This window comes from Lupinus angustifolius, chromosome LG08, assembly GCF_001865875.1.
Source record: "Lupinus angustifolius cultivar Tanjil chromosome LG08, LupAngTanjil_v1.0, whole genome shotgun sequence".
Taxonomy (NCBI): Eukaryota; Viridiplantae; Streptophyta; class Magnoliopsida; order Fabales; family Fabaceae; genus Lupinus; species Lupinus angustifolius.
Window position 1 is genome coordinate 20,487,729 of NC_032016.1, and position 17,664 is coordinate 20,505,392.

Genomic DNA, 17,664 nt, shown 5'->3' on the forward strand with positions numbered 1-17,664 from the left:
TCATCTTGTTAAAAAGTCCAACATCTAATATGTGAAGTGATTGCATTATTTAAGTTAACATATGAAATATCTATTTCATGCTATATATGACTGTATCCAATCACGCCATATCCAACATAACAAATAAGTTTTATCCTTCTGAAAATCATTATGCCCAGGATATATTTGGTTAGACCAAGATCTTTCACAAAGTTTTCTACCATTTAATGCTTCATATATCCTGCAATTAACGTGTCATCAACATACAAATCAAACATGATGCATGTAAGTGTCAACAAACTTCTTAATACAGAATTAGCTCATGAACTCATTAAACTTTATGTGTCACCGTTTTCGTGCTTGTTTCAGGCCGTACACTGTCTTTGTTATGGATGATTTTGAAACAAGCATTATAGAAACTCATTAACATTTTGAGATACATGTCAAACCTTGATAACAAATTATATTATTTTAAAATATTTTATTCATTCTTTATCCTCTTTTTATTGTTTATTTTTTTTATCGAAGGTGCAACTACACCCACAAGTATTGTTTATTGTCAATGCTACACAATTTGTTTCCGTCATTTCAACACAGTTTCTCCGTTTCGTTGTTGGAGAATTTTAATTGATGTTCCCACTAGTCCTTTGAAAACTTATCTTTCATTAGGACTTTAGACTCCTTTACTACTCTTTCTTTTTAACCTCACTTTGTATTAATAAATGTAATTATCCATACTATTGCACAATATTTGTTGATGTTATTGAAGTGAAGGATTTTCTTTGAATGCTTGCAAATTAACTTCTCAGTCAGAATAGTAAAACAATATTGCTTAAAATTGTCATTTAACAGCGCTTTTATAGCGTTGTTTATGTGCAGTAGTACATAAGATTATATTTAACAACATTTTTTGAAGCACCGTAGAAGATAGACATTTAACAGCGCTCACTGAAGCAAGCGCTGTTAAATATCTATTTTCTAATTAAGACAATTTATCTCCCTGACATTCTATCAAACACATGACAAATATGTCCTTACAGAGCGTTCTTGTGTTCCTCAGTGATCAATACAAGCTGCAAATACAAATAATACATGACATCTCTGTGAGAGATATTTCCAAAATATCTGAATTCACATAGCGATTATATACATATTTTGGTTTCATAATATATTAAACAGAATGATAATTGGTTTAGTGGTTGTACCTATTAGCAATGAATTGGAGGTCACAAGTGGATGAATCTTCAAACTTGGTGGGGTTGAAGTTTCTTGGAGTTTAAACAAACAAACTTATATAGCTGACTCCACCATGGCTGCAAAATTTATTATTCTGGCTACAACTAGTAAAGAGACTCAATGACTAAGCAAATGATTGTAGGAGATACTTATGTGGTCAAAGCCAATGACACAAGTATCTATACATTGTGATAGTCAGTCTACACTTTCAAAAACATATAGCCAAGTGTATAATGGAAAATTCAAATATATTTGTTTAAGATATAGCTATATAAAGGAATTAATTGCAAACAAAGTAATCTTCATAGTGTTCCTAAGAACTGAAAGAATCTTACAGATCCTTTGACGAAAGGTCTGACAAAAGATATGATGTTGAAAAACATCATTGGGGATGAGACTCAAGCTCATGTCTAATTGGTCATCGATAGTGTTAACTCAACTCACACTTGAGTAGCATCAAGTCTTGAGTTCAATGATGGAAAATATTATAGAGTGATTGCAAGTACTTGACTATAGACACATCCCAAGTGATAAAAGTACTTGGACCATAAGCACAAAGTTGAAAGGTTAAGTTTTACTCTTAATAGACATATAGCAAGAATTTGTTGGAATACTTATTATGGGTGCATTTCCGATATAGTCTACCTATATGAGAATGAAGTTGGCCGCTTCATAGAGTTAAAGGGATTGACTCTTAAATTCTCATGAAAAGGATACATGACACAAGGTCTTATCAAATGTGTCATATTTATAATTCTTTCAATAGTTCCGAGATTTCATGTGTGAGTTGTGCACGCTTATTCTAATGAATAGTTGGTTCAAAGCTGGTCTACTAATTTTATTCGGGATAAGTGGAACCCATAACTTACTAAGTAATGGTTCAAATTGTAAAATACCATTATCTGAAACCATGATATTTCCAGATTTATGAGATTTCTTATATTTTGAAAATGGCGGGAGATTGTGAGAGATATTTCCAAAATATCTGAATTCACATAGCGAGTATATACATATTTTGGTTTCATAATATATTAAACAGAATGATAATTGGTTCAGTGGTTGTACCTATTGGCAATAATTTGGAGGTCATGAGTTCGATCCTGCTTGGATGGTTTTGTTCCAAGGATGTGTTACTTGCCAAACAGTGTACCTTACCACTAAGCTATGGAACTCATTCAGATAATAAGTGAACCGTGTTAGTATATAGCTATTCGTACTCTATAAAATGAGAAACTTCAAGGCATAATGATACATCTGAAAATATGAAATTTCTCATCTAAGAAATCATCCTCCATTTCTCTAACGCATGAGAGAAGTGTAGGAAACATAGATTTGTAAACTACTATCAAAAGATATGCTTGGTGTGTTGGTGCAAAACACATCAAGGTTTCCCAAAGTATCCTGAAGGGGATTCGCTGTTCATCTCATTTGCATCCAATATACTTAAATTGGTGGGGCGAATCGAACCTAAAGGTTAGTGTGGCAACACACGCTTTGGAGGTTTCTACATGCATATCAATCAACCATTTCTTTGTTCAACGATGCAACATCTTCAATCAAGTTTTCTCACAATCTCTAAACAAATCATGTAACAAAGAATCGTATCCTATTTTTTATGAAGTAAATTTTCATATAACCTAAATATATCAACATAGACTCTAACATGACAAATTAGAGATGCGCGTATAAAGTGCAACACCAGATATGCAGAATAATTTAAAAATGTTAGTTCAGTTATTCCATATAGATGTAACTGAAAACTATCAAAACGTAAATAAATATTAAAAATGCTTCATAAAAAGTATATTTCAGAAAAGTAATAGAACTCAAGAATGTTAGACATCAAGCCACAGTAAAATAATAGTATAAGCTCGAATAGCTACCTTTAGATTAGATACATGTACAATCTGTAGTACTGTGATTATTAGCGCAACTCACTGTTACAATAACAAATGAAAGAGAAATGATGATTAAATGGACATATCCTCACAGTTTCACGTGACAAGTATAAAAACTGCAGATAATTTTCATATCCTATATCTAGTACTTGCAAGACTATAACCTTAGCATAGTTGTGCAAGGAAACATAAGGAAATAGCTAAAATAAGATAATGATTTACCTTATGCTTGAAGAGAAAAACCAAAAATCGATAATTTGCTTGAAGAGGGAAACTAAAAACAAAAGAGAGAAAAAATGTAACTTATGGAGAAGAAAAGTAAGAGAAATAATAAATTGAATGTGATATGTGTAATTGTGTATTATTGTGTGAGGTTTTGTTTTTGAATTTGAAAAGATTCCCACTCACTAAAACAAACATTTTAGTATGACCTTTAACAACGATTTCTTCAATAAGTGTTGTTAAAGATAATATCATTAACAATGCTTATTGAAGAAGTGTTTTTAAATATATGAAGTATGATCTTTAACAATGTTTTTTTAAATAAACGTTGTTAAAGATAACAACACCTTTAACAACGCTTATTGAAACAAATGTTGTTAAAGATAACAAACAGTATGACATTTAATAGCGTTTTCTTCAATAAACGATGTTAAAGTAAACAATTTTAACAACGTTTTTTAACAGCGTTCAACATATAAGCATTGTTGAATGAACATTGTTAAATATCAGTTATGGCATAGTGTCTTACTTATACTAACTAATCTGAAGATTTTTAAACCTCATACCGAGTAAACAAGACTAGAAACGTGGTCGTTGGAATTGTTAAGTGTCAAGTCATATTAGATATGAGAGAAGAAGTAGAAAAGTTTATAACCGGAAACTAATGTATTAATTAAAGTTTTAGTTTAATATGTGGTGTCTCACTTGTGACTCTTCATTCTTCCAATACTTGGATAATAATGGAACTCCTTAATGGTCGAAGGCTTCCAGTTTGCAGTCGGTCCAACAAGTGGTATCATAACTGATGGTTCGGTTGAGACAAAATGGATAAAAGAGGAAGCAAACCGATAAGTGTATGATACTCACACTTCAGAAGAAATTGTTGAATTTATTCATTCAATATGGTAAATTAATTCAAATATAAAGTCTCATATTTCTAGAGAGAATGTACGAGGTGCTTAATTCGCCTAGTGGCATGATTGTACATTTTTATATCTACTCCTTGCAAGTGGTGCAACAAAAGAATAATTAATTTTATATATTTGTATACTAAGACGTGCAAATCATGTGAAATTGTTTTTTCCTCATGAGAAGACGTGCTAGTGAACGCTCATAATTGTCATTCTCAAAGGTTCCAAACTTCCAACTATCCACATATTAACATATTGGTTTTGAGATTGACTTTTATTACTTTATAAATTGGAAAACAAAAACTACCAAGATAACATACGAGGATCAACTGTCTTCAATCATGTTTTATTCTCTGTCTCAAGTCTATCACATTTTGACACATGAATAAAAGAAAAATTCTAAAAACAAAAAATAACAAAAGTCACATTTTCATTGGCTTGAGACATGTAATGAAACACCTCCCGCCTGTCCCAAATAACAATGATATGTGAATGATGTGGATATTTTTAGCTTAAAGCAGCAAAACCCATTCCATATTTTTATTCCGACTACGTTTATTTTGTGCTGTCAATTACAAAAAATAAATTAGACTTACTAAGTTTTAAGTCTTTGTAAATAAGAGTCAATTTGTCTGAGTTTTTAGACTTCCAAAATACTTCTTAGAGTTCTGACCAAGAACATTTCTAACAGAATTTCCCATAAACAATGCTATCTCCATAAAAACATGTTTGCATCGACCACATTTAGAATAAAAATAGCCAAGTGGTGTCACATGTAAGTATGTTTATTAAGGTAGAATTGTCAACCTCAAAAATGCAAGATGTCTCTAGATAATAAAGACTGCAGTTAAACAATGGACCTTTAACAAAAATATTTTAGAATTGCAAGATTCATACCATACAAAAAAATGAAGTAAGATATAAAAACATGTTTAGGGTAATGTCAAAACTTATTAACTCATTAAAAGATTATGAATCTTCCATAAGTTTAGCCAATAAAAGTTTTAATTCATTGTTAAGATTATAGACGAGATTTCACTTTCAGAATAATGTATCTCCTCATATCCGGAGATAATTTATCTCATTTGGCCAGTAAAAATGTGATATGTGTACTATTTTGTTTATTTTTAAAGATATTTTTGTAGAAAATAATGAAACATGTCATGATTTCACTGAGTGGCAGGAGAAGATAACTTATCTCCTTATACTCCTTTTAAATGTTTTATTTTCTCACACGTGCAAGTACATTGAGTCTATACATATATATAAACTCATTATCTCTTGTTGTATTCAGCAAAAGCAAAATGAGAAGCATTAATTCAAAGACAACATACTTCACTTTCATTGTTATAGTACTAGTTGCAGTTCATGCTGAAGGACGTGCCCTTGGTATAAGTGCTACTGAGTTGGTTTCTGATGGAGTTAATGATATTCAAAGTGAAAATTCTCACCTGCATCTCAAAGGGAGTGAGCCATGTGAGAATATATGTGAGCAAATGTATGGTTTCTTGCCATGTTCCACTAACATTTTGGGTCATCTCTTTCTGATATTGGTATATGAGTACTTGTTATTCCATGGAGAGTCATACATGGCTGCTGGAAGTGAGAAGATCTTCGAGATTCTTGGCCCTGGCATTTTTGGTTCTAGTGCCTTTGATCTCCTTCGTGCCCTTCCTGAATCTCTCATTCTTCTTGGTATGCTAAGTCTTTTTATCCTTGTAAGTTATTACTAGTTTTGAATTTTATTGAGATATATGCAAGTAGCACACTTTCTTTTATTGGACCATCGGTGATGCATTATTTAAAGTATGATTACAATGGGATGACATTTTTACCATTAAGTATTAATGTAAAAGAAATAATTTTTCACCGGATTCTTTGCCTTAAATTTTTAGTACATGCAAACCTTTTTTCCTTTTTTGTTACTAATGAAGAGAGGGAGAGAGTGCACTTACGAGGATAAGATACACTGCAATAGAGAGTGTTTCAATGAGTGTGTTATTAGTGTTTGTATGAGTAACAATTTGACTCTAAATAACTTACCAAATTTTTTTGCCTCTAAATACATTTGTCTTTATATCATTTACATGGTTGTTGTTTGTTGTTAGTTACTGGACTCAACAGTGATAAAAAGAGTGCACAAGAGTATGCTTCCAGTGGCGTTGGATTGTTGGCTGGATCTTCCATTTTGCTTCTGACAGTAGTTTGGGGAACCTGTGTTATCATTGGAAGTCAAAATTTGAATGATGATCATAATCCTAGTGGATCTAACAGATCAAAGTTATCAATAAAAGAATCACTGACTGGTATGTTATCCATCTCTGGTAGTGTGTTACTGAAACCCTAATGTTTTGTAATTAAAATTACATGCTTTGTGGTATTCAACTTATAATTTTGAATCCCAATGCCAAACATGCACTAACTCGTTTCATTTCACTTTCTGTCTCTATTTGATGGATTTGTAGGTTCTGGCCTTACCATGGATATAGACACAGTGAATATGTCAAGAATCATGGTTTTCTCAATTATACCACTCCTTATAATGCAGATTCCTACTTTATTCAACCTCTCTTCCACACCTCGAGCTGTGACCTTGATGGTTTCTCTGATCATTGCTGTCATTTTTCTCATCTCCTACTTCGTATATCAGGTTTCTAATCCAACACTTATTATTAGCATCAATATTGAGTAAATCCAATGGCTTTATCTATTTGTACTCAATGTTAATTGTTATGAAATCAATATAATTTCCAATATTTTAATCACTATTTGGGTGCAAAAGCAATCGAACGTTCATTTGATAAAAAATAGAAATAAAGGAACAACTAAATTTTAAAAAAATGAAATCTTACTTTGATCTCGTTGCTAGAAATCTCATTTATGTTATCTCTAGCTCTCTCAATGAAAACTATTTGTTCGTTGAGCAAAAACTTCTATTTCGCTCAATGAGAGGCCAATTCGCTCAGCAAAAACTCTGATTTGGAATCTATGGTTTTTGTCTAATGAAATTTCTAGTTTAGTAAACCAAACTTATATCTAAAGAACTTAACATGAATGAATCCATGGATTATGTTCCACCAAGAATTACAATTTGAAATCACCCCAAAAGTTGCAAGCCTATCTTGCATAGTTATTTTCTTCCCTGTATATGTGAGAGATACTTTGAACTCCATTTCCTAGATGAGTAGTTTGTAGTTTCTCAACACCCAAGCATTTTAATTCCTCCTTATAAGGCTTGAGCAATTAATTGAAAGTCGCATTCCAACCATAATTCATCTCAATCTCTTTTATGAGCTATTTCTTTGGGGGAATAAGAGAGGGAGTAAAAGCATTGCTTGGGTGTTTTGGTTGGAGGTTTGCAAACCCAAATTTCTTGGGGGATTGGGAGTAAGAGATTTATCTCGTTTCAATAATTCTTTGATTGGTAAGTGGAGATGGCGTAGATTGGAAGAGAATGATGTTTTTTGGGTTAAGGTGATTAACTCAAAATATGGGGATGATGTCCTTGCACATGCTAAGAATTCAGATTCTACTTGGTGGAGAGATTTATGTAAAATTGGCTCTAATTTGGAAGACGATGGTGGTTGGTTTGATGAGAACATTTCGAAGGAAATAGGAGATGGAACTCAAACTCTTTTCTAGACAGATATCTGGGTGAGTCATCAAAGGTTGAAAGAGCTTTTTCCTAGATTATATGCCTTAGCTTTAAATAAAAGGGCAACAATGGCGGACTGTGGAGGTTGGGTTGATGATGTGTGGAGTTGGAAGATTCAATGGCGTCGTCATGTGTTTGATAGAGAGGAGAGTATGGTTAGAAATATGTATGATTTGATTCGTCATCACTCTTGCAAGAAGGATATTGCTGACAAATGGAGATGGGGTCTTCATGCTTTCGGGAATTATGTGGTGAAGTCGGCTTATCTCATTCAAGTTGATTCAAGTATTATGCCTCTAGGTAACATTTTACTTAAGTCTTGGATTAACTGCGTTCCATCAAAAATATGTTGTTTTGTCTTGAAACTTCTTAAATATAGAATTCCTACAAAGATTGAGCTTTTCAAAAGGCAAGTTACTCTTATGACTGGGGAATTGAAGTGCATTTTTTGCAAGAACCATGACGAGTCAATTGACCATCTTTTTCTATCTTGTGATTTTGCTTCTTCTGTTTGGAAAGGTGTTCATTTGTGGCTTCAAGATGATGAGCCGAAACCTACAACAATCATTGAATCATTGAACATGCATGATGCTATTGATCATATAACTAGCGGTTCTCAGATGTGAAGGATGATATGGTTTGCTGTTGTGTGGTCTATATGGATTATGAGGAATGATGTCATTTTCTCTAATAAGCTAATGAGTTTTATGCAAATAATGGATCTCATTCAAGTCCGATCTTGGTCTTGGTTTCAATCAAAAGTTGCTCTAACTTCTTTACTCTTTGCTAATTGATGTAATGACCCAATTGCTTGTATTTCTATATTGTCTAAAAGATTAATTTATGATCTTTCTCTTATATTGGGTTAGTACTCCTTGTACTTCTTTAATACATTTTCACTAAGAAGAGTCTTGAATATCATAGTATTATGCAAAACAACCCAAGATAGTTTAACTTTTATCTCTAAAGAGTCCCCACCTCTAGCAGGACTAGGGTTGCCTTTTGTTGCACCATGAGTGTTTGCTTTTATCCAACCGTATTAGAGAGGAATCAATCAACCTAAAGTATATAATTTCGAAACTCATTGGCTACTTGAAAAATGAAAACTAAGAAAAATTAAATGATATTTGCACCTATTAACAAATGCAGTAAGTTATCCATATTACAGCACAATAGTTATAAATGTTGTTGCATACTGTCATGAGTCAAACTATTTGAATGTTAAATATTTTCATCGAATGTTTTCAAATTGACTTGCTTGTTGTTGGAATCAAATCTGCAGGTTTTTGAACCTCATATAGAGAAGAGAAGGCTAGAATATATCAAACATGATCATTTAATATTAAGGATTTTCCAACATGTCAACAAGCAAACTCTTCAAAAGATCCTCGCTGAGGATGGAAGTGCTAATGTTGCAGCCATAAATGGGTGAGAGGAGATTTCATGAAACATTTCTCAAAGTGTTGAATAACCATTTCCCTAATTGTTTAAACAGGTGTTGTGTACATAACCACTTATACTTCATTTTGCAGTCTATATCATGAAATAAGTGGTGGGGAGGACTTGTTAGCTTCTGACATTAAAGAGATGCTGCTTCAGAACAAAGAAAATGTAGTAAACATCAAAGAGGAACAAATAGCAGACTTGTTAAGAATTTTCGACCGAAATGGCGACCAAGTAATATCTAGGGAAGAATTTGTGGATGGTTTAACAAATTATATTAACCAAACAAAGCGTGCCCTGGAGAAAAAGTACATCGCAAAAGAATCAATGAATAAGTTGTATAAGGTAAGTAACTCTTTGCCTTGTAACATAGAGTCATGGATATCATATATTATTATATCCAAGATCGATTCCTTGTACAATATACCAATATTTAAGAAAGTGCAGTGTTTTAGTCCTGGAGTCTTGATATTTGTTTATAATTTTTGCCCCACATTTATGTTTATTAGGAATAGAGGGAGCATCTTTATTCCTTTCCTTGCTGATTAAGTGCACTCTTACTATATTTTGAACAGTCATTTATCAAGCCATGGATTGAACACACTAGAAGAGAGCTTAAATTGAAGGGACATATTATATCTCAAGTGTTAAACCATGCTCAGACTGATAGGGTTGGAAGTCTTTGTAAAGATGATGGCACACCTGATGAAGATGCAATCAGAAGGTTTCTCATATTTATATCACAATCTTGAAAGCAAATGTTTGTCATATCTTCTTGCAAATAGTACACCTTAATTTTTTTAAATGTTCAAGGGCTTGGACATTCAATTATGTAGTTAAGGCAACTTGGTTGTTTAATAAGAACACAACAAGAAATTCAAATGAAGGATTAATTATGTTATTATATAACATATGAAACGCTCTGTTAGGGCTCTGCTTCATTTCCGATAATCTTGGTTCTCCAACAATCTTGGATCTCCAACAATCTTGGATTTCTTCCTACATCATGACAACAGAGTACATTCCTTGGAGGTTCTTAGAAGGAGCTACACATGTGGAGACAAATATCAAAGGAATTGACCAAGATCCACCTCCATTGAGGAAAACTTTTGCACAAGCTTTGGGGGAAACTTGTGACATCTCTTCCTCCCAACTCCCTCAACCTTGCATCAAAGGGGACACTGTGGCCATAAAAATTCCCGAAGCCGAATACTTTGTTGGACTTCAAAGACGCAAGTTACATCTTCATGGAAGAATCATCTTGTCTAAAGGAGACACTCCTTTGAAATTTCTGGATCTGAAATCTAAACTTAGTACCATGTGGAATATGATTGCCAACTGGAATATGCTCTCTCTTGGCAAGGGCTTCTATGAGTTTTCCTTCTTGACAATGGAAGAAATGAGGAAAATATGCTCCATAGGTACATGGAACCTTAAACCTGGAATCTTGAGGCTATTTCTATGGACTCCAGATTTCAACCCCAATCACCAAAAAACAAACTCACTCTCAAACTTGGATTAGTATTACTAGTTTGCCCCAGGAATATTGGAGTCCAAAAATCATTTTCTCTATTGCTGGAGGTATTGGAACTCCCCTGTCTTTAGATGGTGCAACAAGTAACAGAACTTTTGGCCATTTTGCCAAAGTTCTTGTAGAGATTAACCTGAAAATGGAGCTGCCTAACCAAATCTTGGTTGAAAGAGAAGGGTTTGCTTTTTTTGTTGGTATTGAGTATGAGAACCTGCCAGAAATTTGCACAGGGTGTAGTGCTATTGGTCATCTCCTTGCTCAATGTCGCAGGGTGACAAAGAAAAGCTTAGTTGATGAATCAACAAAGGCTAAAGCCAAAGGTCAGCAAGTCTCCAAGCCTAATCTTGAAGTTGCACCTACAAATAAGGTCAAAAAGGTTCCCATGCCTATTCAAAGGGAGGATGCCCCTAATCCTATAATAGACAATGCCTTTCAACCCAGAGAGATTAATGACTTAGTCATTAATCTGGAGATTGACAGTGGGGAGGTCAATATTGATACTCTGGGCAATCTTGTGGGAAATCCTGCTTCTCTAAGTCAAGCTAATGAGGACAACTCAGACAAAGAACAGGAGGAGCTACATGTGGTTGACTCAGATGACTCACAAGCTAATGTCATTGTGCAAGAAACTGCCAATTTGGATAATAATGTTGCCTCTTCTGATATGAGGTTGCTAGGCAGGCTCTAGGCAGATGATAATGTCTCTCAAGATGGAGAGGAGGAATTCACACCTGTTATGTCCAAATCTCAAAGGAAAAAGCAGAGGAAAAGTGATAAATCTCAAAGGATTCATAATACCCGAAGGGGTGGCTATTTAACCATTGTCCAATGAAAATCTTTTTTTGGAATTGTAGGGGATTTGGTAACCATAAAACTAGGATTTTCTTCAAAAATCTTTGTATGTCTACAAAGCCTAAGTTAATTTTCCTTGCTGAGCCTAAAATTCTTAGTAGTAAGGTGCCAGATAGGTATTAGACTTGCTTAAATCTCAAGCTTTTTGTGGTCAATGATAGAGGTTCCCTCATTCCTTCCATTTGGGGCCTCTGTAACCGTGATCTTGTTCCTACTGTCCTTATGAACACTGATCAACATATTTCTCTCTCAATGTTGGTGGATAACAAGGTTCTGCATTTTTGTGTTGTTTATGCTAGTACTACTTACCTCCTTCGGAGGCCCCTTTGGTCTGAAGTCCAACATGTAATCTCTGATAATCCTGGGCCTTGGTGTTGTATAGGGGATTTTAATGTGGTCTTGGGAGCTCACGAATGTAGAAGTCTCAGATTACCTGCCAGAATTCCTTCTGCTGAGTTTCAGACTTTTATTGACAATGCTGGCCTCATAAGTCTTCCAACTACGGGTGCTCAATTTACTTGGTCTAATAGGCGTATTGGTAATGCTAGTACTGAGAAAAGGCTTGACAGAGCTATGGTTAATGATGATTGGGTTAATGATTTCACTCATTTTGTTTGTTGCACAATGTCTAGAGTTGCTTCTGACCATTTCCCTTTGTTATTCTCTAGTAACAATCTAGTGCAGTCTCCAAAATCCTTTTTCAAATTTCATAAAATGTGGTTGCTTAACACTGACTACAGAAGATTGGTGGCAGAGGTTTGGAATGTTGAGGTGGTGGGATGTCCTATGTTTGTTTTATCAACCAAGCTTAAAAACCTGGAAAAAGAGCTTATAATTTGGAATCATAATGTCTTTGGTAATATTCACCAAAGGGTCCTTGCTGCTAAGGCCAATGTTGTTACCATTCAAAATTGCATCAATGATCATGGTCCTGAGAATAGCCTTTTGGTTGAGGAAGACTTGGCTCAATCTGAGCTGATGGATGCTCTGTTAGTTGAAGAATCATTCTGGATGGAAAAAGCCAAAATTAATTGGCACACAATGGGTGATAGAAATACAAATTTCTTCCATAAAGTCACCAAGATAAGATATGGCACTAATTCTTTGTCTATGATCAAGGANTCTTATTCATGATGTGATTCTTAGTTTGATCACTGATGAGGACAATTCTATGCTGACTAAATTGCCTTCTTACACTGAAATCAAAGTTGTTGTGTTTGCTCTTAATGGGGACAGTGCACCTGGCCCTGATGGCTTCTCTGGTTGCTTCTTTCATAATTTATGGGACATTATCAGTATTGATGTGGGTAATGCTGTTTTGCAATTTTTCAACCAGGGTTGACTGATGAAAAACTTAAACTCTAACTCAGTCATCCTGGTTCAAAAGGTCAAGGGTGCTGATAGAATTGAAGACTACAGGCCTATTGCCCTTGCTAATTTCCAATTCAAAATCATTACTAAGATCCTTGCTGACAGATTAGCTATTATTGCTCCCAAAATCATCTCTAAGCAGCAGAGAGGATTCATCAAGGACAGACAAATTAAGGATTGTATTTGCCTAGCTTCTGAAGCAATAAATATGTTAGATCATAAAGCCTTTGGGAGCAATTTGGCTATCAAACTGGATATCAAAAAGGCCTTTGACACAATAGATTGGACTTTCTTGTTGGACACTCTTCATGCTTTTGGTTTTAACCATAAATTCATTCATTGGATAAGCACTATTCATGATTCTGCCAAGCTCTCCATTATTGTTAATGGAAATAGTGTTGGCTTCTTCAAGTGCACTAGAGGGGTTAGACAAGGAGATCCTCTTTCTCCCTTGCTTTTTTGCCTGGCTGAGGATGTCCTGAGTAGGGGTATCCTTAAGCTGGTCAATGAGAAGAAGATAAGCACAATTGCTGGTCCTAATAGAATGCATTCTCCTAGTCATGTTCTCTATGTTGATGATATTCTCATCTTTTGCAAGGGTGTCAAAACAGAGCTACTTTGTCTTAAGAAACTTGTTTTGGACTATGCTCAAGTCTCTGGTCAACAAATCAACACTCAGAAATGTAGATTCTATGTCATCAATGCCAATGCCAGAAAAATTAATGATATTTCTTCTCTGTTGGGTTTTGTTAGGGGTTCTCTCCCTTTCAACTACCTAGGGGTTCCTTTGTTTAAAGGTAAACCTAGAAGGTATCATCTTCAACCAATTGCTGACAGAATTCTTGCTAAATTGGCAANTCTGTTGGGTTTTGTTAGGGGTTCTCTCCCTTTCAACTACCTAGGGGTTCCTCTGTTTAAAGGTAAGCCTCGAATGTATCATCTTCAACCAATTGCTGACAGAATTCTTGCTAAATTGGCAACCTGGAAGGGCTCTTCCTTATCCATTATGGGCAGAGTAGAATTGGTGAGGTCCATTATTCACAGCATGCTCCTTTATAGTTTTCATATTTACAAGTGACCTGCTTCTCTGATTGATTGTTTGGACAAAGGAATTAGAAACTTCATTTGGTCTGGGGACATTGGCACTAGAAAGCTTGTCACAGTGGCCTGGAGCAAAGTCTGTGTTCCCATCTCTCAGGGAGGATTGGGGCTGAGATCTATCAAAATGTTGAACAAGGCTGCCCTTCTTCATCTAGCCTGGGATATGAGATGTGACAAACATGATTGGGTCAGATTCTGTAGGAACAGGTTTGGTAATTACAAGGATCCCCCTAATATGCACTTTAAATCCTCCATCTGGCCTGGCATCAAAGAGAACTGGTCAATCACATCTTCAAACTCAATATGGTTGATTGGTAATGGTGAGAATGTCAACTTCTGGAAGGAAAATTGGCTAGGGGAACCTATTGCTGATACTATGGGAATCCCTGCTCAAATACAGAGCTCTCTTCTAGCTTCTGTGTCTGATTTCATTATCAACTCTAAGTGGACAATTCCTGTCCCAATTGAAAGCCTCTTCCCTGATGTTGCCCTTGGCATAGCAAATACAATTAGATCTAATGGTGTTGATATGCTAGTGTGGAGGCATTCTGAGGATGGTTTGCTATCTCTAAAGGTTGCTTATGATTTTGTCTCTAATTATTCTAATCCTCTCAACTGGTGCAATCTAGTTTGGTCTAAGGTGATCCCTCCTTCATGTTCTTTCATCACCTGGACGATAATTCATGGTAAAATGCCTTCGGATGCCAACTTGCAAAGGAGAGGTTGTGTCTTGGCCTCTAGATGCAATAGTGTAAAAAGGCCATAGAAGACACAAATCATATATTCCTCAACTGCAACTTTGCTATTGATATTTGGAATTGGCTTATGTCAATCTTCTCATTCCAAATCAACTTAAATTCCATAAAAGAGTTGATCATCTCTTGCAACAAAAATCTCAGCAAGCAACTTCAACAACTTTTGCTAATCTGTTCTGTCAGCACAATTGCAACCATTTGGTTTTGCAGGAACCAAATAAGATTCGAGGACATAGTGATCTCTGTAAATCAAGCAATTGCTAAGATAATTAGGGACACATCCATCTCAGGCAATTACTCTTCAATGGCTGCTAATCCTTCTATCAATGATCTGATTATTCTCAAGCATTTCAAAGTCAGTATCCACTACAATTCTGCTCCTAAGATTACTTAAGTTCTCTGGTTGGCTCCTTCGAGTGGTTGGATAAAAGCAAACACGGACGGTGCGACTTTCGGTTGTCCTGGTCATGCGGGTGGAGGAGGTATATTTAGAGATCACAAAGGAGTGTTCCTTCTTGGATTCGGCTCCTATCTTAATATTCAGTCTGCCCTCTATGCTGAGCTTTATTCTGCCATTAAAGTTGTTTCCTTGGCCTACAAGAAAGGTTGGTTGAACATTTGGCTTGAAGTTGACTCTGTTTTGGTTGTGCAAATTTTCAGAGGTGAGTCTAATCCCCCTTGGCAGCTTCATAACAAGTGGCACAGGTGTACTAAGATTTTGGATTTGCTAAATTGGAAAATCACTCACATTTATAGAGAGGGCAACTCTTGTGCGGACAAATTGGTCTCTTTTAGTGCTAAGTCTAGAAATAGTACAACTTGAAATTCAATACCTTGTTTTATTATGAATGACTATAATAGAAACTTGCTTGGTCTTCATAATTACAGATTTAGGAACATGTAACCCCTCTTTGTATCTCCTTTTCTGGTTCTTTTCTATAATATATCTTGTGCTATAGCACAGTTACTTAAAAAAGAAAAAAGAACACAACAAAATTTAAAATATTTATTGGTAATGTTTTTCAATGCACCTATGATACAACAGATTATTTCAGCAAGTTGATAGCGATGGTGATGGTCACGCCTCAAAATCAGAGTTAAAAATATTAGTCAAGGACATTAATCTTGGTGAGGTTGCAGATTCAGATGAGGCAGTTGCAAAAATCATTCATGAACTTGACCTTAACGGAGATGATGAAATCAGTGAGAATGAATTCGTTGAAGTGTTTACAAATTGGATAAATAGAAATTCCAGTAAAGCTCCTCACTTAGTACCCATGCCTCATGAAAATCAAGTATATGCTCTATTCCTTTATTCCAATAACTCACAAATTTAATGTTGCTTCAATTTCTAAGTGTCATGCACTGAACAACGTTAACTAACACACGTTCTCACTGAAATGATTGTGTTAGGCCTGGGAAGAAGTTGAAACCGTGGTAGAAGATAAGAGAATCAAAGGAATAAAAGCTTGGTTGGGCGCTATAGGATATGTGATACTGGGAATTACTATGTTATCTCTTCTTGCAGAGCCCTTAGTGCATAATGTCCAAAACTTCTCTGAAAAAGCAGGAATCTCATCTTTTTTCATTTCATTTATTATTGTTCCCATTGCTACAAATTTTAGAGAAGCAACAACAGCAATAAGAGAAGCTAGCCAGAAGAAGAGAGGCAATACCTCTCAAACAATTTATGAGGTTTGTTATACTCCTTCACAAATTTCCCTTCACTTCAGTAATTTATTCTAACCATCTATTTATGTGAAAATTGGGTTCAACGCAGATTTATGAATCAGTTTTCATGAACAATATTCTTGGCTTTGTGGTGATCTCCAGTCTAATATATATGAGAAATATCACTTGGGAATTCTCAGCTGATGTATTGATTGTGGCAATTGTATGTGTTGTGATGGGCGTCTCTGTGAGTTTTCGCTCCACTTTCCCTCTCTGGACATCTTTTCCTGCATATGCAATGTACCTTCTATCATTAGTTTTGATTTTTGTTCTCAAAGATATTCTGCATTATGTTTAGTGTCTGTTTTTGGATTTTAAGTTAGCATGGACAGTTTAGAGACAAACTGTGAATGCAAATAAATAGTCTTAATAGGGTATAATACACCAATATTTGGTGGACCTATTGGAGCAGTTATCATGTTGTATACAAGGTTTATCAATGTGAAATTTGAATTCTGAGTAAGACAATTGTTAACTTGAGATGAAGGGATAATAGAATGTTTGATTTTTCACTTTGGTATTGTATTACTGAATCTTTGTAAGTTCCTTTTAAAGCTTTATCTTAACACCATGTGTATTGGGTTGAGCATCCCTTATGCATTTTTCATATAATTTTTTGTCTATAAAAAAACTTAGAATGGGGATAACCAATTTCAACCTAATCAAGCACATAAACTTCATTAACTACTTTTGGAAGGTTGCATTTTTTCTCTTTCCCCATAAAACAAGACTTCATAAGATAAATCCTGCAACGCATCTTACCATCAGCACTTTGGTTAGTAATGTCATGTAAGACTAATAAAAAAAGTTACACTAATGTGTTATTTATTTAGTTTAGAAGAAAAAGAATAAGGGCAAAAGATATATGGGAAGACTAATTAAACTAAGTAACTTACAATGAAGAGCTGGAAAGAGAATATGTGGGATATGTTATAGAGAGAGGTAGAAAATGATTGATGGACCCAACTTTAATAGGGCA

At 34.9% G+C, this 17,664-nt stretch overlaps 1 protein-coding gene across 1 annotated transcript; it reads left to right on the top strand.

The window, feature by feature from the left end:
• On the top strand, positions 5,551-17,148 carry LOC109353987. Its single transcript, XM_019596343.1, has 9 exons — positions 5,551-5,941; positions 6,355-6,552; positions 6,712-6,896; positions 9,184-9,329; positions 9,434-9,689; positions 9,920-10,068; positions 16,000-16,249; positions 16,368-16,649; positions 16,735-17,148. Exons 1-9 carry the CDS (start codon positions 5,551-5,553, stop codon positions 16,981-16,983), a joined length of 2,106 nt encoding a protein of 701 aa, XP_019451888.1. The 3' UTR covers positions 16,984-17,148.